At 37.4% G+C, this 21,519-nt stretch overlaps 1 protein-coding gene across 2 annotated transcripts in view; it reads right to left on the reverse strand.

The window, feature by feature from the left end:
• Window positions 1–21,519, reverse strand: part of SORBS2 (sorbin and SH3 domain containing 2) — a 144,901-nt gene that overhangs the window by 54,086 nt on the left and 69,296 nt on the right. Inside the window, exons 5-10 of one of the 2 annotated variants that reach the window (XM_058804275.1) lie at window positions 17,030–17,122; window positions 16,427–16,453; window positions 15,325–15,449; window positions 13,723–14,340; window positions 6,077–6,562; window positions 2,196–2,340 (exon numbers count right to left, since the gene is read on the reverse strand). In XM_058804275.1, coding sequence (XP_058660258.1) covers window positions 2,196–2,340; window positions 6,077–6,562; window positions 13,723–14,340; window positions 15,325–15,449; window positions 16,427–16,453; window positions 17,030–17,122 — 1,494 coding nt within the window. The remainder of the gene's footprint in view (window positions 1–2,195; window positions 2,341–6,076; window positions 6,563–13,722; window positions 14,341–15,324; window positions 15,450–16,426; window positions 16,454–17,029; window positions 17,123–21,519) is intronic. The other variant, XM_058804279.1, reaches the window with a different exon arrangement.

Below are 21,519 nucleotides of genomic sequence, written 5' to 3' on the forward strand. Positions count from 1 at the left end.
TAAAAAGAAATATCATCTTAACTCGGGATTTGCACTACTAATGTTATATTAACAGAATTATAAACTTATTTAAGGACCAGACAAACTATTAAACTCAGAATTAGAGTAGAAGTACTTTTTCACAATGTCTTGCTCAATAAAAAGAGAAAAAACCCAAAAACATAGCAAAATCTGTTGAGAAAGGTGCAGTAGCCTTTCTCCTATAAATCAAACTTTTGCACCTTTTCTACCTGTTCCTTGGAAACTAGTGACATAATTTCAAAACTTCCACCCACCAAGCCCAGCAAACTATAGAAAATTGCTGTTCTCTAAGCACAGAAGACAGCCTTGCACAAAAACTTATGTCACACATGCTAAGAAACATGAAGTTTTGATGCATGAATACTTTTAAGAAAAAAATCCTGACATACAGTGTTCTTCCTTATTTGTGTTGATATGTTTATGTGACTCCACGTATAATCCATAAAAATGGTTTTTGGTAACCCAGCACCTGTAGAGCAATCTGATAATCCACCTACAGTAATTCAGGTGAAGTGTTCAATCTGCTACTGTTTTATAGTGACCTGTAATATTTCTACCCTTCCCCTTCAAATCTTCCTTTATGACTAATGAAATTCATATATCACTATTACCATTTCCTTCTAAAACGCAGAACAAAACTTAACAAGAAACACCTCAATGCTGGGATGTGACATGAAAATTTGTACTACTGCAGAAAATACACTCTTTCCTGTGTACAGGAAAAAGAGCCCTACTCCTTCAGGCAGCAGGTTTCAGTAAATTAGTGGGCTGCTATTACAAAGCCTCTATTTTGCAAATTCAGGTAAAGTGAGATGGTTCCACTGCAGAATAAATGAATGCAGGGAGTAAAAATATATGTTCTAACACTAATGGTGACAATAAAAATTGACTTTCATGTGGCATTAACATCCACTGAATATTCTGAAGAAAAATATGAGTTTTAATATGAGCCTCAGTGACTCCTCAGTAAAATGAGCTCCAGTGACTGAAAGCTCTAATTTTAATTTGTATATTTCTGCTCACTCCCATTGCAGTGCTGGATTTGGCATGGCTGTTTCAGCTGTTTACTCAAGTCTGAAATCCCGTAAATAATTCAGTGCTACACATATATGGCGAGGGGCAACTCTGTGTGGCAAACGTCTGAATATTTGGAACTTTTTCCCAAAATGCATGATGTTAAATTTAGAAAACATTTTGGATTTGATCCTTCGTTCTTCATAGGCCTCAAACTGAGGCCACCAGGGGGTTTTTTACATGAGCAAAGAAAATTAAATCAGGCTCTTACTGTGGAACACTGAACTCTAGCATCATGCAAGAGTGAAAGTCTTGGGAAAATACATATTTCAAGTATATCCAAACCAGTACTGATAGATCTTTAAATGAGCAAACTGGAAGCACTCAAAAACTCTAGAATTCTGGGATTTGGAGTAACCCATCTATACAGTTTTTGTACTTATCGCTATGATGACAGCAGCATTTGTCTAAGATGTCTCAGAGCAAGAACTGTCACCTAATTTCTCTGCAAGCACAAAAAAAAAATGTAAACTGTGGGACCACATTCAAGTTATTTGGCATGTATAATCTTTTCTAAATATGCACAACACTGGTAGAAAAAGCAAGTAAATTATTCTCTTGGCAAAATGGGATAAGACTGGCAAAGAGCCCAAGGCTGATAGTACTTGGTTTGTGTTTAATTTTTAAATTAAAGATGCTCTAAAAAAATACATGAACAAGTTTGAGATTGATGTGGCTTTAGGTTTTTAACAGCCCAGAGCCTCTCCCTTTGTTGACAGTATTTCTGCTGAAGAATTAAGGAAGTTGTAGGGAGGAGCAAAGTACAAAGTGTGCCCTCAGTTTCTTATGGCAAAATCTGAAAGGGCTGGACAGGTTGAGTGATTTTGATAGATGCCCTTTCCTTGGTAAAGCCAGTAGAAAATTGGCAAGAGGTTAGCTCACACACCTAGGTTATAAAACTTAACAGTAACTCCAGTTGAGGATCACTGCTGTACCTAACAATAAATGCTATTATGTTTTTGCATTTACTTCCCAAGGTAGATGAATAGACAATACCTTCATTATGGACCTGAAGCACTCTGCAATTGTTTGCAGCCTTTACCACATGAATCAGAATACATTGTGTAATGTATAAAGCAAACATTCTGTGCGAGGCTTACCCATCATCCTGCCATGCTGCATGATAACAATGTTGGAATTGAGTGAAGCTGGTGGAGGGTAAGCTGAAGAAGGGGAAAAAGGCCTTTGAAAGTGACTCACTGGGCTGGCAGCAGTGCCAGAATTCCCATTCACTGTGATCTGAGCCTGAGAGAGACAAAACAATATCCCATTAAACTACACACAAAGCTCTCCAACTGCAATCCCAAAGAAAGAGTGATGCAAGACTGTCATCCACACAACAATTCCCAGTTGTCAGGTACACAGCCATAATGGCATCTGCATTCACTGAAACACAAAACTTATCACAAAGGGAGCAGAGTGTGGCCCTTATATAGCTTGTACCTCCCCTCTTCCCTCCTTGTATGTGCTGGCTGTGACGCATGCTGTCTTGGGAAGGTGGCAGAGATCATGGTCAAGGCAATGAAGATGGCACAAATGAGGCTTGCAGATGCCTGACAGCAATATAAAATGAAGATGGCAGTAAAAGCTCCCAACACTGTGTGACAAAGGCTGTCTGCCACAGATCCCTGACATCAAGAGACACCTTCCCTTAGTGCACATACTCAAGCACTATGGATATTAATGGGAACTTCTGTGCAGACTGAAGGGAAAAGTCTCATTAAGACTAGCTGAGAAGAGTGAAAAAAATTTCTTTAAAAAATGGAAACCAGCTGGAGTGACTGTGGCATGCTGATATGTAATCTATCACAATAAAAATAAATAGCACCAATTAAAAAACCAACAACCCACAATCACAAAATGACAGAACAAAATCAAAATCAAAAGTGGGAGAGATGAGCAAACTGGAAAAAGCAGAAAGCATGTAAAGCCATTTAGGCTTTAGTCACTAGAGGCACTTCACAAGAGGAAACTATCTGCCCCCAGGTTTAGAATCCCTGCACTGGGGCTGCATCACTTTTACAGGGAGTATTGAAAGAATCAAAACTGAGATGTTGAGAAAGCATTGAATGAAGTAAGAGGGTAGTGAATATTTCAGCAGAAAAGCAAGCGAAGCTCTCTGCAACATCTCCTTTAATGCAGAACTGTTCTTTAAATCTGAATTAGAAGAACTACAAAATTGTCTCAATTTTATATAACAAATGAACTAAAACATGCTGCAGATGTAAACAAGAGACTACCTGAAGCAGCAAAGCATAAATAAAAACATATTAAAATGCATATTATTTTTACAAATAAAAATCAAATTATTAATGACCTTCTGTATGCATTTGTATTTCAGAGATTACGGAATTGATTTGAAATTTTTAACATCTTGGCCTCCCATAGCTAAGGGAGAAATACCATTTCTGGGTCCTATGCAGACATTGTGTGAATTCCTATATGCATTCAGGGGTTTGTCATTTTAAGGATGTCTGTTTTCAGAAATGAGCTGAAAAGTTTCTGTCGTGGTGATGTCTCCATTGAAAGTTTTGTGTGTAAATGTTTCCTCTCTTAATAAACTACAGAACCAAAAGTAAGATGGATTTTCTTCCATGACCCTCTCCTGCAAAACAACCCAGCTTTGGAGATGTAAGAACAGAAAAGTGACATAACTCAAAGACAGCATTTCAATGAAGGCATGTTTTCAGACAAGTTTTCAAACTGAGGCCAGCTATCTCTCCTCTGCTTCAGGTGTTCACCCATTCTCTTCTCCTACACATTATCTTTGGGAAAGCTTGTCCCTAGGGAAGGCAGGGTGCAACTACGTGCAGAGCCTTACACCTTCATACTTATTTACTATGGCTTTTGCTTCTCTGAGCAGAACTGGCGTGAGTTCTTTGCAGACTATGAATTTTTGTAATAAAAGACTGAGATATTCCAGAGAAGGACTTTACCAAATAGCTCAGTTAGACAGCAAGGCATTTACACTAAGTAGTACAAAATATCATGAAAACAGGACCTGCACAAGCAGTTGAAGGACATCAGTCATAAATGTGTACGTGGCATGTTCATGACATTTCTGGGTTTGCTTCTGAAGGTCTTAGGTAAGATCTCAGCTCAGTTATATTTTTTTAGTTTCTAATGATTTTCTCCTTGAGGAAAATGTCTGTGAAGGTGGCTATTTCATTTTTTCATCTGCTGCATCTTGCATGGCTTAGAAGGTTAGCTATAGAAGACAGTTCAACAAAATTTCAAAGGCCTTTTCTTCCCTTGGAATAATTTGGTAGTTACTGACATTTCAATCTGAGAATGTGACAATTTAGGTCCAGGTGACAGAGTTTATTCCCAGATTTTACAAGGAAGTAAAATCCTTTTAGATGTTTTTTCATTTAATGGATGCATTTTTAGCCATCTGGCCTTTCTCTACAGAGAGTGGGAGATGATGACTTTTCTATACTGCAGAGTTGGGTTTTGTCAGCAGTTTAATTTCTGTGGGGTTCTTAGGACTACTTGGGGATTTTTGCTCTTTGGGTGAATGTCTTTTCATTTGGCTTTGTCCATTAACAGTGAACAAACATTATGCTCATCCCTGCCATGTCTAAAAGAGAAAGTGATGGTCAGACCTGACCATTACATAGCCTTCTACTGGGAGAATAACCCAAAAAGAGACAGAAGGACCAACTGCTCACTTTAGCTTGCAAAAAATGATGCTCAAAGAAAACAAATACAATTAGCTGACAATTTTAGAAGTAGGCTACAAGAAAATATAAACATTCCATGCTTCCCATAGCTAGTCAATGGTCATGTGGTGACTCTGTCTGACCAGTCTATACTTATTATGGTATATTTGGCTACAATGACTGTGTTTTATGCAAATTCATAGTAATGATTCTTAAAAAACCCCAATGTTTTCAGAGCTGTGTTACAGAAGTTAAGAATTAAAGTTTTACATGACTGCTATTAGTATTTTTTAGCAGCATCCAGAGCAATGACAACCAAACATTGGCTTTCCAGGTGACTATGTGCAAGGTTGGACTCAAAATACTTTTTAAAAATCATACACAAAGCTTAAAAAATATATATACTGTTTGTTCTTTTCAGGCTTGAAAATTACTGTATGCTGAAGTATTTATACAAAGTTTGAACAGTGCTGTGACCCAGTAAAACTTTGGATTCAGAACATCTCTCTGTTTTGCAATTCAGCAATGAATTGCTCAATTTAAATGAAGGCTTTGTTCTGACTCATTTTAATCATGTGGATAATCTCAAAAGAAATCAAAAGTGATCTGGGTTTGACCCAGATTCCATACCTTCTTTCTCCCCATATATGAGTATACTAAGGTACAGAAAACTAAATGTATGTGTAAAGTGTCTAACTGCATACTGGTTTTTCCCTTGACTTAACTAAGAGAAAAGTAATAGTACACTTGAATAGTTCAAGATTATTTATGTAGTTCAGTCCTATAAGAAACTGTACTTAGGAAAGGAAAAGGTTAATTAGAGGAGAGAAAATCAGCTTTGTGCAGTCATCATGGCTGGGGAAAAAACTGCATTAAATACTGTGAACATTTAGTATGAATTTACAAATAACATTATTAAAGTCTGCATCTCAGTGTAAGTCAAAATGGTGGTAGTCCAGACTCCAAAAACCTGTAAATTGTTAACAATATTTTAAACAAATTTCTTCAGACTCCATGGAATGTTTGCTTTTAATACTTTGGAACAAGCATTTCTTGAATTTATTTCCTTTTAGGCAAAGTGTTTGATACACCTTAGCTGACCACACAACTGTGCAGCAATCATTCTGTACTCCCAAATCTGCTATGGCAATGATTTTTTTTTTTTAACAACTGTTACAAAACACTGTCAGACTGTGACCATGGAAAATTACTACCAAAATACTTGTCTGTGTAATGGGATAACAGACAAGGTCAAACTCTGTTCCCCTCTGACAACCTGTTTGAACAAAATGGAGGAGGAAAAAAGGAAGCATAATTACATGAGAGGTGGCAGCAGTGTTGGTTAAGGTGGTGCCATCTGACACAGCAGACATCTGGCTCGGGGTTGGGGAAGGTGTTTCAGAGCAGTCAGTGGTGTCATAGCTACAAGTCTGCAGCTCATCTAGGATGGCAGTGGAGCACTCGCTCAGCGTGCGCGAGGAGCACTCGCTCATGGCAGAGTCTGTGCTCACAGAGGCTGCTTCACTCCTGTTCCTGGGGGCAGCACTGGCAGCAGCCAGGAACGGGCATTTGTAGGGACACTGGGACAGGGCTGGGCTCTGATCAAAGAGGGAAGGCAAAAAATCATCAAGCGTTGGCAAGGAATATGGTACTGGGTGGGCGCCACTGTCTGGTGAGAAAGAGGCTCTGTTAACTGGTACCACAGGAGAAGGAAGAGGCAGTGGAGAAGCTTCTGTTGCTGTTTGTCTGTGTGTCTGTGAAGCATTTACCTCCATCACAGGGGCAGTTACTTTCTGGTTTCCAAGCTGAGATTTGAGGGAAAAAAAATAAGAAAAGAAACAGATTACTTAATGAATAAAGAACTTTTCCCTTTGCCTCTTGCTGGGTGTAGGGGGATTACAGAAGTGTAAGGTTTTCAGCCACCCAAGGAAGTTCACATTTACAAAGATTAGGAAATAAATCAACCATGCTCTATATTAGAGTAGGACAACATGAAAGAAATGAATGCATAAAATACTAGTGGAAGCAATGCCAGAAACCATAGTGTGCTGAGGATGAATATTCATAATGTACTGCAATATTAATGATCTCCATTGTGCATTGAGGGGCTCACACTATTTTATTCTTCACATATATATGAGGCTAGAGAATGTCATGTCCATGCAATTTTCAAAGTAAAAATGTATCTGCAAGTCTGATCTCGGTAAATGTTGCACTTATTTTGTCAAGGATAGGTATGATTTTGAAATTAACTGTAATATAAAGATGAACAGGACTGCCAGATATACAGGAACACGCTTAATGACTATTCATATGATCTGCAAGTAATAGGTAGAAGAATTTTTGCCTCTTGTGACTGAATACATCTTCTCCACTGCCACTCTAATAAAAATATTTGGATGATCTTAGAATTTCCAAGCACTCTGGAAGCACCCTGTCACAACCTACTCTATAAGGTGTATGCATAGAAGTCTTTCCAACATTAGAGGACATAAGGATTGTTAGGGCAACTGGTATAAATCAGGGGAACAAAGACTGGGAACACAAGAACAGGACATACTGAAACAAAACATGCCAGTTTGGATTCAGCACAGTTCCTTAAAAGTAGAAGGGAACAGTCTCATGAGAGTGCTTCTGAAAACTGCCACACAATGTATGAGCTTTATGTTCTGTCATTTCAAATCAGTCACAGTTTAAACTAGCCCTGCAACTGGCTTTTTGCATCTGCAACTTCTTTTTGAACTAAAGCATGTTGGCATCTAGTATTTGTTAAACAGCTACACAAATCCTTCTATACTGCCTATTAAACCACAAGCTTTCCATTAATTCTTAAGTATTCAAAATGCTGCCTACTTCAGCACTAAGGGTTTCACTGTTGATAGGGCTGAGGACATCTGGAATAGCTACTGGAAAAGAGTGTTTGGGATTTTAAATTTATGTAAAACAGAGGACAGTAAGACACTATATGTAGTAAATACCACTATAAAAAGAAACATTCAGTCATCCATATCACCTTGTTATGAGTAATATGGATATTTTCTATGCTTAGACTAGGCAGATGTCTTTAATCATTCAAAAAATGTTTCAAGCCATCAGATTAAAATGCCATTTTGGCATTTTAATCCAAAATCTGAAAATATCTTCTAAAGCCCTTATGGAAGACTTGGAACGCAACCCAGATTATGCTACTTACAAGAGGTCACTGGGGTTCCAGTTGCATAATTCTTGTTGAGATCAACTAGAATTTACACAAATAACCTTACTGAGGTCAATGGGACCATCCCTATGAATAAGAGTTACAGAAAAGAATCTTAAGTATGTGAACAGATATCTATTACTTGTTCCAATTGATTAAAAATAAATCTTTGGCATCATTGGATGTCTAGGGTACACAACAATAGGCAAAAGCTGCTGTTAAAATCTGCAGTCAAAACAGTGAAGAAACTTAGTCAAACAGCTTAAAATCCAAATCTTATTCACATCAATGTTTCAAATCTACAATTGAACACCCCCCAACTTAATCTTTTCATACAGGAGATCTGAACAGATTACCTCTTAATTAAAATAATCAATAACTGAGTGTATGACTGTAAAAGGACACTATTTTCATAGAGAACTAATTTGCCAATGGAAACTTCAAAAGAACAATGGAATAGTATTAAAAATAATGTCATGAAAAATTAGGATGATTATACAGCATAATATATTTGAGATGTTAGCATTTACATACACATATAAGAAACTGTAATTTCACCACACAGGTACATAAAGGGGAGACAGAATCATCATTCATGATGATTTTCATCATCTATGTCATCAGATCATCATATCAAGATCTCCAGCAAAAGACAAGAACCAGGAGATCATACTGCATTTATGAGGCAGGGCCAAAAAGAAGCTTTGATGTTCTTGAGACCACTTATCCTCTCAGCATCCCCAGATGAAAAGTTACATATGACTCAGCCAAAATGTGTAAATTAATCTCTATTTGTTAAAATAACAGGAAATCTTGGGGAGTTATGAAATCTAGTAAACCTTCTGGCTCTGAACTGAGGAGATTTCTTGCATTCTTGAGAAAAGAAGGGATGGACAACACAAGGACAGATATTCAGGGTGCATCCAGAGAGCTAACAAAACTGAGATTTAAAAGAATTTAATTCATTGTGATTGACAAATAATAGCTGATTTCATCAAGCCAAGTTATTAAAAAGAATATAAAGTTGTTATTCTTACAATGCAGACAGAAGGAATGCAGCAATTCTAGGGGCTGATTCCCAACATGAAGCTTCTTGGCTTTATAGAGTAGAACTTCTATTCTGCCTGGCTCTAGAATACTTTCAGATATATAATCATCTCTCTGGGAAAGAGTGGCTGAAATTGTGATTTAAAACAGCCTTGTTTTTGAAAACTGATTTACATCACTTAAAAAAACATGGAATGTTGGTAATCTCACATACAACTGGCTACTACTGATCCACATTTTTCACTGTGCATGCAATCTCAGCTATGAATCATATTTTCTTATATTTTTCACTGTGAAAAATACGAGAAAGACAAGGCTGAAGGCATTTCAGAAAACTTTTAATACTGGTTCCATTCAGCATACTTCAGATTAGGTTTGTTATTGATATAGCAGCAGAAATGCTAGCAGAAGTCAGGCAGATTAAATGCCCAACAAATACTTGATCGATTAAAATGATGAAAAACCAGCTAGACTGTGGCTGTCTTGGGTTGTGGAGCAACACTTGAGAGACAGATAAATGTCATCAGTCTTGATGTGAATTGAAGGTCTGAAGAGCAGCCTCTGCTGCAGCCATCTGCTGGTCCTTTGAAATGCTTCTTTTCCATCAAATAGTAAAATGTCAGGCCTGAAGAGCACAGCTGGTATCCAATTCATATAAAGTAAACAGGTGACCCTAGTATGGGTCTCAAAATCAGTCATCTCTTGTTTTAATGCAAGATATGTGGGGAGTGGTGTGAGATTAATGACACCAGAGTCCTGGCCTTGCTTCAACAGTCAAGACACAGAAAAGGAGACTCAGAGATAAGTGAATAAATTCATTGTGTTAATACATAGCAGAGTTTAGTAATCAACAATCAAATTACACCCATACATTTGCGTAAATGGGTAAAAATACCTCTATTTTTAATTATCAAAAGCTGATTTCAAACGGATGCTGCAAATTATATTCCAATGCTCATTTTTCTGCCTAGCCCTCTTATTCTAAACTCAGTATAAGGAGAGTGTTTAAAGCAATACTAGTGATGCAGAACTTAAAATGAAAAATACATGCTCAATTTTCTTTGCTTCACATCTGTCCCCAGAATGCTGAAACCAGTTTTCTCTTTCTTCCAAATCACTCTACATATTGCCAATACCTAAAACTCAGAAATGTACTAGATTAATTGATTTAGATTTTTCTAAAAATTCTGTGTTTATTTTCCTTGATGCACATTTCTACAGCTATAAGGCTGTCAAAAGAAACACTTTCATAAACATCTGCTATAGATGTTTTACTCTTCCAGGACATCAGGACTAAACCAAGTGTTCAACTTATCTGGGGAATTCAAATAACAAAAAAAATGCTTTGCAACCTCAGTTTCAGAGAGTGATATCTAGAACACCATGACACTTAGGAACCCAAGAACAAAGCAATAAAAAAAAAAAATCAGGTGATTATTTCTGAAGATGCAGTTCAGAATTCTTCATCAGTTTATAACTTCTTCTTATAAGAAACTTAGACAATAAAATTTACCTCTACTGGTTTCATACTAGCAAATACAAATTTCTCTGTTGAGATAGATACAATTATTGCTCCTGTATCTGCAGTATGGTACAAAGAAGCGGCATCTCTTGAGACTGTAATAATGTAACAATATTGAGTAACCTGAATGCATCTATTTTCATATATACTTTTAAGGGGTTTAACCTTTCTCTGAGTAGGAGTGTTTACAAAATGTCACTCAGTGAGTCATAGCACACTTCTGCTTGCTCCTAAAGCTTCAACAGATAAGCAAATATCAGTGAAATTCAGTGCAAATAGGAGCACAAACAGCAAGATACATTAACCCGGACCACACAAGCTCCCTCTGGGCTCTATATTTCCATACTTTGTGACAAAATACATTTGTACACGTTGGCTAGACACAGATAACCCACATGCACAGTATTTCTTCTTTACTACCTCTTAAGAAGAGATAATTACCTGATCTTACCTCATTCTCCTTCACATACATAAACCCATATGCAGAGGGAGAGCTGCACCTTTCTAAGTGTGTTTGTTTTTTGAGAGTTTCTCTGGCAACTTTAAACACTGCTGCCAGGCCTAATCTACAGTCTAAGAGCATCCTCTGAGGACACAGCTTGACATACAACCTATAAGCTGCAGGTAAAAAAGTATTTTAACTCCTACACAAAGTCCTGTAGAGCCTGAAGATCTAAAATAATTTAAAAAATGAAAATACTATCCTGCATGAAAGTTAATTTTCTATGTGAGAGAAATTGTGACCCTTGCAAATACTATGATATATAGCACTAAAGGGATCTTAATATTTGGCATTAGCTAGAACAGTTGCAAGGTTTTAAACTGAGATCTGAGTCAGAAAGATATTTTTTAAACATATTGCTGTAGCCTTTATTTCTAATCTTAGTTCATGGCATCTTCATTTTGGGAACTCACCTGATGCAGATTTTTACACCATCTCACACATGCTGATTGTATGCTAGTTTTAGGTATGTATTTTAATAAGGAGCTACAAAACCCACTGGCTCCACCACTCAATTGTGATGCCAAATACACTCCCCTTCATTAGAATTTATTTCAAAACTGAACACCAGAGAAAATGTCAGCTGCATTTTGCAGATAAGAGATCCATAAAGGGATACAGCTTCAAAAGATGGCTACATGCCTTAATGATCTCTGTGATCAAGTGAAATTTTTCTCCTTTTACTCAGAACAACCCAGTCACTAAATTTCTGATAGTGCTTCCCACATCCTGAAATCAATGAGAAAGCCGAAAACTAAGTGCAGAATTGCCAAATAAGCCACAGATACTTTTCTGATTTTTTCAGCTTGAAGTGAAACTAAACAAGATTCTAAATTAATGTGATTCTAAATTTATGCAAAATTTGACTTCTAAAATCCTAAAATACCAGCTAGAAGATGAATTATTTTTAGTTTTTTGATTCAACTTTGAGTATTATTCTTAATCATAAAAAGGTATTTCCCCTAATCCTTATTAGCTATCATACTTTCTGTTTGAGAGATTGATCTGCTCATATATAATGCATCATATTCTAAGAGGCTGAGCAACTATTTTTTAGTGAAAAGATAACAGATGCAAAAGTTGAATTGGCCACACCTACACCTGTTCTGCTGTTTGACAGTATCCTTTGATGCCCATATTTAAAAGACTTGCAATATCTTCATATCTACCCTTTCTACCAGAAAAAGCTGTGGCTCAGCTTTCCTTACTGTTTCTCACATGGATTCTTTACCGTGGCTCTTGCTTGAACTAACTTGTCTTACCTGACAAAAATCATTGAGTAGAAGACTGGTTCTCCTAAAGGGTAAAGCAACTTGTTTTTCTCGAAATGTTCTAAATTCTATGCAGTCTAAAAGAAGGATTTAAGATGACAGATTTGTGTCTAGTCTTGAGGAGGAAAAATGTGGTTAAGGCTTCTGTGCTCCTATTTTTCAATGGAGAGAATTCAAAAGGAGCATTGCAGATTGTTGCCATGTAATTTACCAGAGCTCTGTTCTGATCAAAAATTTTACTTGGCATTTGAAGGGGGACACAGACATACCACAACCTTAAAACTACCCTGTTTTTAATGCAGATACTTATGTCTTCCAGAGTAGAAACCTGGTTAAAGGTGATGCTCTGAAAGAACCTCAGTCTGGAAAAGCAGAGGTGTTACTACTATTGACAACAGGGCTGTAAATGGACTTTTTAATTTACAAGATAGTGCTGTATTTACTTCAGAGTAGCCTCAATTATTCCAGCAGAACTAGATGAACACAAATATGCCATGATGGGGTTTTCCCTCAGAGAAAGCTTTGAGGCAGACATGCCTAGACCTACAGCAATCTGGACATCCACTTCAAACACAGATAAGCTGTTATATTGGTAGATATACTGGAATAATTATATCTTTTTAAATAGAAAAAATCCTAATGTGGCTAGGTAAAGCAGAGCAGAAATTACAAAGCCTAGTATGTATTCACTGCTCCTTTCTTGTGCCTAGGCTTATTTTATTTAACTTAGGGAGTTTCTGAATGGTGGCATACCCTGCTCAGACTCCTCTGATCCTACACTGATACTCCAACTCCTCCTAGGTGAGATCAGCATAGTTAAAGAATTTTCATTTCAGTAGGTGTAAGGTATAGAGGAAACAGATGGACCCAGAAGTTCAGTGCCCTGTGATATTTCATATGGAGGTTGTTGACAAAGAATTTACAGACCCATTTTCTTTAAAAAGCTCTGTTGCACAGGACACATAGGAGATGCCAGTGCCCAGCCTTGCAGAAAGCACTGACTGACAAAATGTACTTTTTGTGGCCCTAGAGAACTGACAGAGCTGCATTTAACTCCTCCCAATCCAACCCTACTATCCATACTTGATCCTTCCAGCATCTATGGCAGCACAACTCTCTAATGCAACCCTCTCTAGGAAGAGCCACTTGAGCTAATTAGTACACTAATTTCCTATGTTGTGTTTGCACTCTGTAAAGTGCTCACAGAGGAACAAAGAAGTCTGCCTTCCATCTCAGCTAAGTAATTTTTTTTTTCCAATAACCTTCCAAAACCTTCAGTTTTTGTTCATTTCTGTTTCGGTCCATGTGACAGGTAGTTTTACCCAGAAAACACAAGTTCTAACTTTGGTAAAGTAAGTATAACTAAACAGATGGTTATTAAGTGATTCATGAAGATCTAAAATAAAAGATGGAAAAATTAAATATACCACATGGCATTCTGCAGCCTGTGAAGAAGGAAGAACTGTAGACTTTTGTCCCAATTCCTTTGAAGACATCTTTGAAGTGTCTGGAGAAATACTAGGTGGATGATCTTGGATTTCAGGCTCTGCTTTATTGTCAGGGGTGGGAACTATCTGAACGGAAAGAGATGCTGTGTGTATCTCAGGCATGGGGTTACAGGCAGGTGAGACAGGCCTCTGTGACAACACTGGCTCTTCACCAGGCTTGGGCTGTTGCTGGGAATGACAAGGAATGCCACTCGCTGGCTCACGGGTCCGGGTTAATTTCAGGGTGGATATTTTACGTTTTTGAGACTGCTGCCTCTGGCCTTGATGGAGAGTGGTGCTAATGCCAGCTCCCGTGCCTGTGTCTGCACTGGAGACTGAGGGCAGGGGTTTAATGATTTTCTGTGCATAGGACACCCTTGTGTTAGATACTTGAGAAGACATTGTCTCCTGCACAAATGTTTCACTAGTGAAATAGGCAGTATCTGAGAGGAGGTGTTTAGCTGGGCCAGCAGTTCCTGCCTGGAGATTAATCTCGTTCTCGGGATTAGTTACTCTTGCTTTCCGAAAGCTTTCTTTTCTAGGAGGTGGCACAGGTGCCTTATTTGCCAAAAGCATCCACACACAGCAAAATAACATTGAAGAAGAAACAGAAAGAAAGTAAATGTTAGTAGGAGATATAGTTCAGTTTTACTTTTATATTTAAACAAAGGAACTAGCAAATTAAAGGGCTTCATCTCAACATTGCTAAAGTCAATGAACAACTAAATTGGTCAGGTTCCCACCACCATTTCCTGTGCAACTTCTGTTTAAAAAGCCACATGTTCCATTTGCTCAGACCAAAGTGGGATCAGAAAGGATCAGAAGGAAGCCCACAGTCATTAGTTTTCTTTTAAAAAAACCAATTCTTACACTGAAAAAGAATTATTGCTGTGAAAGCATTCAGGTATGTAAGTACTCCATGATCTTAGATAGAAAGCAATTACTCACAGGTAACACACATATATAAAACACAGAGCCCCTTAGTCTTTTGAATTAAAATAGTACCAGAGAGAGTATTAAAATTGGTATGCTGATTTTTTTTGGACAGATTAAGATGTTTCTAAGTGTGGAGGTGGTATTTTGTTTATGTTGTGTGGTTTTTTGCTTGATTTTTTTTGTTTCTGCTTTTAGTATGCTCTAATGACATTGTTCTGCAAAACAGGCAGAAGCATTTTCTACCATATAATTAATACGTCCTAATCCTCAGCTATTTTGATGACCGGTGCATTTTTCCAAGTGTAAACTGTTAATAAATACTCTTTGAAGTCTGGGAACACTCCTAGAAAGCTTTTACTTGTGTATGACCTAGTTTTATTTAGCTGTCTTGCTCAGTGAAAGCAATTTCTGGTAATTAACCTGGGGGCACACAGCCTGTGTGCAGTATGCTTTATCTATGCAGCAAACCAGCCTTTAGTGACCCACATGAGCAGGTGATTCACACTGTCTGCAAGACATCAGACAATGTTTCACAGAGGTATCCCATCCATATGTGCTAACCCCCCAGCAGTGGTGTAGCATTAAATGTGGTGTGTCCAGTTTTACCTGAGTTGGGGATTTTTTATCCTGTAGGTTTGGCCGCACGCTCCTGAAGCCTTTTGCTGAAAGAGATGAGCTGCTAGCATCCCCATTCAGTGTCTCTCGGCTGCCATCATTGTAAGATTGCCAAGCTTTTGCAAATAGAAAAGAATGAAACCATTTTTTGGGTGTGATTAGTACATCTGCACTGCTCTCAACATAGCAACCCAGCTACTAAACAAACTGCACAACTGACAGTGATGCTGTTTTACCATGGAAGTTATAAGAACATGGCTAAATCTGCCACTTTACAAAATATTAATCTTTAAAAGTTCAGAGAATTTAAGCATTGACAGCAGTTCTGGTGTTGGGCAGGAAGACATCTTCCCACAATTTTCATACAGACTATGGATTTTTAACCTTGAAAGTCCTTTTGAGGTGCTGGTGCTTCAGGCTCAAGTTTCTTCACTTTCAGATTACATTCTTGAACTTCATGGCTGAGTTAGATTTTGAAAAACATCTCAACTCATGTAAGGTTAGCTGGTCATGGCAGTTTCAAAAAATTTCACCACAGTAACCTGGTTGTTCCAATAGTGTTCCAATCTTATTGCAAAATCTAAATTACACCTCTATTTTCCTACAAACCATGTTTTTTTTTTTTTCTCTATCCCCAGACCTGGAATGCCCTCAAAGCATTGGCCAAACATAGAGGGAGATGTTGAAGACAAAATACTGTAAGAGGCTGGGAAAAGTGACACATTATGTGAGCAGGCTGCTAAGTGAAGGTGGGCAGAACTTGCAATCCTGAGTAAGGCACTAAAAAGGAAATAGCAAGTACCACTGAATGGTGCCACAGTGATGAAGCTAAAGGTGGCAAATTAGCAGCCTGCTTTTTTCCCACACATTTCATTTTTCTGACAACATATTCTGTGTTACATGAAATAACTGCTTTCAAATGAACCCTGAATTTGAGGTCTTAACCATTAACAATTAGAATTACCTAATCTCAGAGGTGCTTTCCTTGAAGAATGAGGAAGTATGGAATAATGAAATCAAATAGAAGATTATTGCAATTCATCCACTTACATGGTATTACACTGATACATAAATAATACAGTGTTTCATTTACCTGAATCTGGAGACTGAGAATCAGACCCTGAAAAAGAAATATTCAACATTAATTTGTGTTAGAAATAAATCAAATTTACAAAAAACACAGAAGTATTGATGAGAAGCAGTTCTGCCTGTCTAATGAATATTTAGTATCTTTTACTTGTTATGAATATTTTTAGGTAAATGATCTTCATAAATTATTTTTTAAAACTGATCTAGCTTCTGAAAATAATTTAAAAACAATATTCAGATCCTTTCCTTGAGAAGAGTAAAAAGTATGTAATAAGCAAAACGTCTTTTACATGCTTTGTTATCTTGAAACAAATACAGTGGGTGTGAGACCCAAAACACATATCAAGAGCAAAATTAATTTACTAATTTATTAATTTACAAATATAATTAATTTTCCCGAAGTATTCCTGATTTTTTTCATGAATGACTACTAAACATAGGCAGAGAGGAATTAAGAACACTCTCTAAAAAGCACTGTAGAAGTAATACATCTGTCAGTGTAATAGGAAATAGTGCTACCCTTCTCCTGGCAAAGTAACGTGGCAGGAGTGCACCACGGTAGAAAAAAGCCATTCAGCAGTTGTATCTCAGTGGTTGGTGGTGATACCTGAGGCCAATAGGTTTGGAGAACTCTGAACCCTCTTCACAGCTGTTAGTGTGACAGACATTGCAGCGCGTTTGCGAGCACACCCACCGCTATCTGGAAGCACAAAACAATACAGACAGCAGCCCCAGACAAAGGGAGCAAGCACATGCAACACATCACACTGAGAGATATGCCAAACACACATGAAAATAAACATGCAGTTAGGGAACTGCTGCAGAAATGTGTGAATTTGCAGGTTTGGCAGATTAGCAGAATACATAAAATTTCACAGGCTTTAAATAACAATAAACCTCACAGAAAATAAGTGAAGAAAGCTGTGTTTAATACTTAATCCACTAGGGAAATATATACACACTGTTACCTGAAAGACTGCTTAATTACAGCTAATTAGCAAAAGCAAACAAGTAATCAAGATAAAGGCTTAAGCATTTCAGAATAATATTAATCAATAATCTGCACTGTAAAATAATTTCATTGTAGGCATTAGAAAGACACCATTCATAAACTAAGCTCATGTTTGATCAGCTGACAAAGTACTTTTCCTCAGTCTTTTGGATCCTTTATGCTCAAGAAACAAAATTACCAGTGAAAGCATAATTTTTTTTTCATTTTGATGAAATGAACTGGCTGTCCCTCTTCCCCTTTTTTTATCTAATGTAAGTTAAAAAAACAAAATATATATTTATCTGGAACCGAATAACAGGAAATGACTAGAAATCTAAAATTTCAAAATTTTTAAAAAATGAGGTATAGAAAAAACCTTCCTTCTGGATCTTGCTCAACTCCCTTCTTTATTCTACTCCTCTCTCACTGGAGCTGCTATTACATTTTATAAATACTCTCTTATTATTAGAAGACACAACTTAGCTTTTTAGCAACTCTAGCATAGTTGTAAAATAAAGTTAATAAATATTCTTTGCAATTATATTTACCTAGAGTATTTTTCTGCTCTTCACTAAAAGAATTATTTTTAGTATTTGATACTACTGAGATTTGATTTAGTGCTTCAAGGAATTCAAGAACTACAAGTAAGATAAATGCCTTTTTTATTTCTGTAACCTATGACAGGGAGTTTTATAAAATTAAGGTGTTTATGAAGACCTGCAACCTATTTGCAGAAAGTATCTGCCATAATAGCAGTGATTTGAGCCACAGAGTCATCTCTAACCCAGGTCTGCAAGAGAAGTAAGCTCCTGGTATTTCTTTGCTCATTCCAATAAGCCCCTGCTACTTCAATCTTTCCAATACTCCCCTGGCCACAGGCCCTGTAGGACATGCATTAAGAAGTTGTTAACATTGGCAAACATCAGAGCCATTGCCTTAGAGGAAAGTGGTACCAAAAAATCATTGTCAATTCCAAGGTGCAAGGCAAAAGGCCAAATCATTTCAGCCAGCAGTAGCTGAAAGCAATACATTACCTGCCAGTAATTATTGGCATTGTACATGTGACACAAAGGCAATGGCTATCAAACCTGTACATGTGTTTTAGTTTGCTTACATAAATACAGAATGGAAATGGTAATTGAGATTACATTTTCCCTTCTTGTACTCCTTTTCCTCCACCATTGACATACAACAGAGGTAATTCCAATGAGATTTGGTGATGTGTTGATACTGAGGTTCTCTTCTAATCTGAATATTGGCAGACTTTAAAAGTGTACACTTAATATAAGCTAATGTGCAAAAAATAATTTTTATACTGTCACAGCTCTTATTCAAACTCAGCGGCAATTTATTTGTAGTTTTTCAAGAGCTATCTTCCTGAATTTCATGATAGAGATAGGGAAGATCACGAGAAAATGACTACAAACATTTAATTATTTTAACTTCAGGAAATTCTGCTTCCATTTAGTTGTTCATGTAACTCAATTGAGTCAGAGTTTTATACTTCATGGACCCATAATCTAGCAAAGTGTTTTACCTTCATGCAAGAGAAATAAAACAGATTTTAACTGACTACATACAATATTTACCCCTATATATATAATTTATATATATTCACAAGTCTGTTCCTGCATTATTTATCAGTATCTGTAGAAAAAATAATGAGCTCTAATTAGCATTCAGTTAAGACATAACCTCACATTTATATGATTTATATATTGAGTTTTGCAAAATTTCTAGTAGAATAGGAATGTGTCTGGCTAAGCACATATTGATGCATGATGGGTTCCATCCTCTCATCTCTGTTCAGGCCAGGTTCCCATTAAGTGGAGTGTGGAGTATTAAGAAACAGTAAGGAAGACTGAATTAATGATCTTCTGCTCATTTCACTTGCAAACTATAAGCAATTATATCCCACAGGTGTTACTTAAGGAACAAATGAGGTTATATGAAACATTCTATACGAAACGTTTGCATATATTAAAAATGTGGGCACAAATATGCATACACACACTCACAATTCCTTTGACCTGAAAAATTCTTCAGGAAGGAGTCCTGTCTAACTAGAAATTGCTTTAACATTGAAGCAAAGGAGACCCAAACTAGCTAAGGACGGCAGGCAGTGCTAGAATATGAAGTCGGGCAATAACTCATAATCAAAACAGCTGCCTAAAATGTAATTGCAGCTTCTTTTTCTCTTCCTCTCTTAATTGTTTCCACATTTAACCCTTCCCCCTAAATTCACAGCCCCAAGAGCTGCTCCCTCTAGAGACAGCGCCATCCTCAGTGAGCTGTATCTCTGTTTGAGAAATGGTCTACTGGTTGGCTCCTGCCCCAAAGCCAGATGGAGACGATTCAAAACACCATCATTCCATTTGAGAGCAAGGGGTGGGTTCTTAAAAAGACTGTTTCAGAGAGTTAGTAAAAGCAGGGGCATAAACAAAGAGGGCAAAGAGAAAGGATGCTGACCTTGTGTGAAGGGGTGAGAGAGAGCAGCCAGGGGCAATAAAGTTTTAATAAGCTCTTAAAGTTTATTAAAGAGAAGAAAAATGGCATCCAAACATTAGGTTTACTGATCATTATTCTATTCACTGAAATTGTGAATGGTATCATTTTTCCTTTTGTCTGCACAGTGAATTCAAGTTTAGAAGTCTTTAGAGCAGGGCTTCTTACTCCTTACTTGCATTCTGGCCTTTTGAGGTAAAAATATAGTGCTGGGTCCAACAGACTAGGACAGACCAAGCTGCTGCCTCTTTATGTCCCCAGGTCCAACCAGGAGGGAGACTGGAAATGCTTTCCTAGCAGACAGATGTACACACCACATCCCTACATGGCTGGACACACAGCCCCAAGCACTCACACCAACATGGCACAATGGCCTCACCACCCTCCCCTCTCTGGCTGAAGCTCCAAGAGGGAGAATGGCACACATGCACAGAGTGGATCCTTCCAGCAACTAACTGGGCTCAAACATCGAGTCTGCCCCTCCCTCCATGCCTGCTCTCCTGTGACAGCCCTGGACAAGGGACACCCTTTGTTCCTTGGGTCACCCCAATTTGTGTTCTTGCCTGCCCTTGTGTCTCTGTGCTCTTCCAGGCTTTTGGAGACACATAGGCCTTTGATGGCTCCCATGACAGGCCTGGGAATATCCTGGCAGAGCAGGCTATTACTTGGGCTTCCACTTCTTCCACTCTTTATCTGAATTCCTTTTTGCATGTGCTGATGAGTTTTTTACAACATAATCTACACTGACAGGTAAACTTATTATTTGGTTCTTTCATGCTGCTAAAATTTAAATTTTTTGTAGAATGCCTGGAACTCAAGCCCACCTAATTTACTTCAGTGATTTAAAAGTGGCTTAACAATCTGCTCAGGAACTCTACATGGACCTAAGAAATTATGTTCTTGTCTCCCAGACAAAATGTAAGAGAATAGTCCATGTAATGAATTCCATTAATAATTTTAACAAACAGATAATATTAGCAGTCTTCCAGAACTGCATACTTTTCACTCTTGGCTGTTCTTTATGTGCTTCATCTAATGCAAACAGCTTACTTGTTTAATAGCTTTAAAATTAAATGCATTTATCAAGAATGATCTGTGTGAAATTCAGCCAAAATATTTACAGATGGACACTAAGAATCTGTTTAACTACTAACTTCTATCCATTTCTTATCCCTCAATGCAATTATCTCTCCTCGACATGAGCTATGCATGCACATATGCATAATGAACAATAAGGACATTTATCCTGTGTTTTAATCTGATGTGAGTTTCAGGGGCAGCTCATGTTTTCTGTGAGTTAGTTAATCAAGCAACCAAGTTAATGACGTTCATCAATCTGTAAAATACCTGAAGACTTATAGAAGAAACCCGCTAAATATAGCTTAAAATATGATTCTGCTGATGATTGCTTACTCTAGGTTTAAAAACACACACACATTCTATGAGACTATTTTAGATTTATGACAACATTTGAACTCCAAAAGGAAGCAGAAGCCAAAGTACCCTTGGTACTTCTGAAAAACCTTCTCTATTTCTTACCTCTGCTTCTTTGCTTTTGCAAAAATGTTTCATTGCCTTATGCTGCTGAATATTCCTTCCTA

The sequence above is a fragment of the Ammospiza caudacuta genome, chromosome 4, assembly GCF_027887145.1.
Source record: "Ammospiza caudacuta isolate bAmmCau1 chromosome 4, bAmmCau1.pri, whole genome shotgun sequence".
NCBI classification, from domain to species: domain Eukaryota; kingdom Metazoa; phylum Chordata; class Aves; order Passeriformes; family Passerellidae; genus Ammospiza; species Ammospiza caudacuta.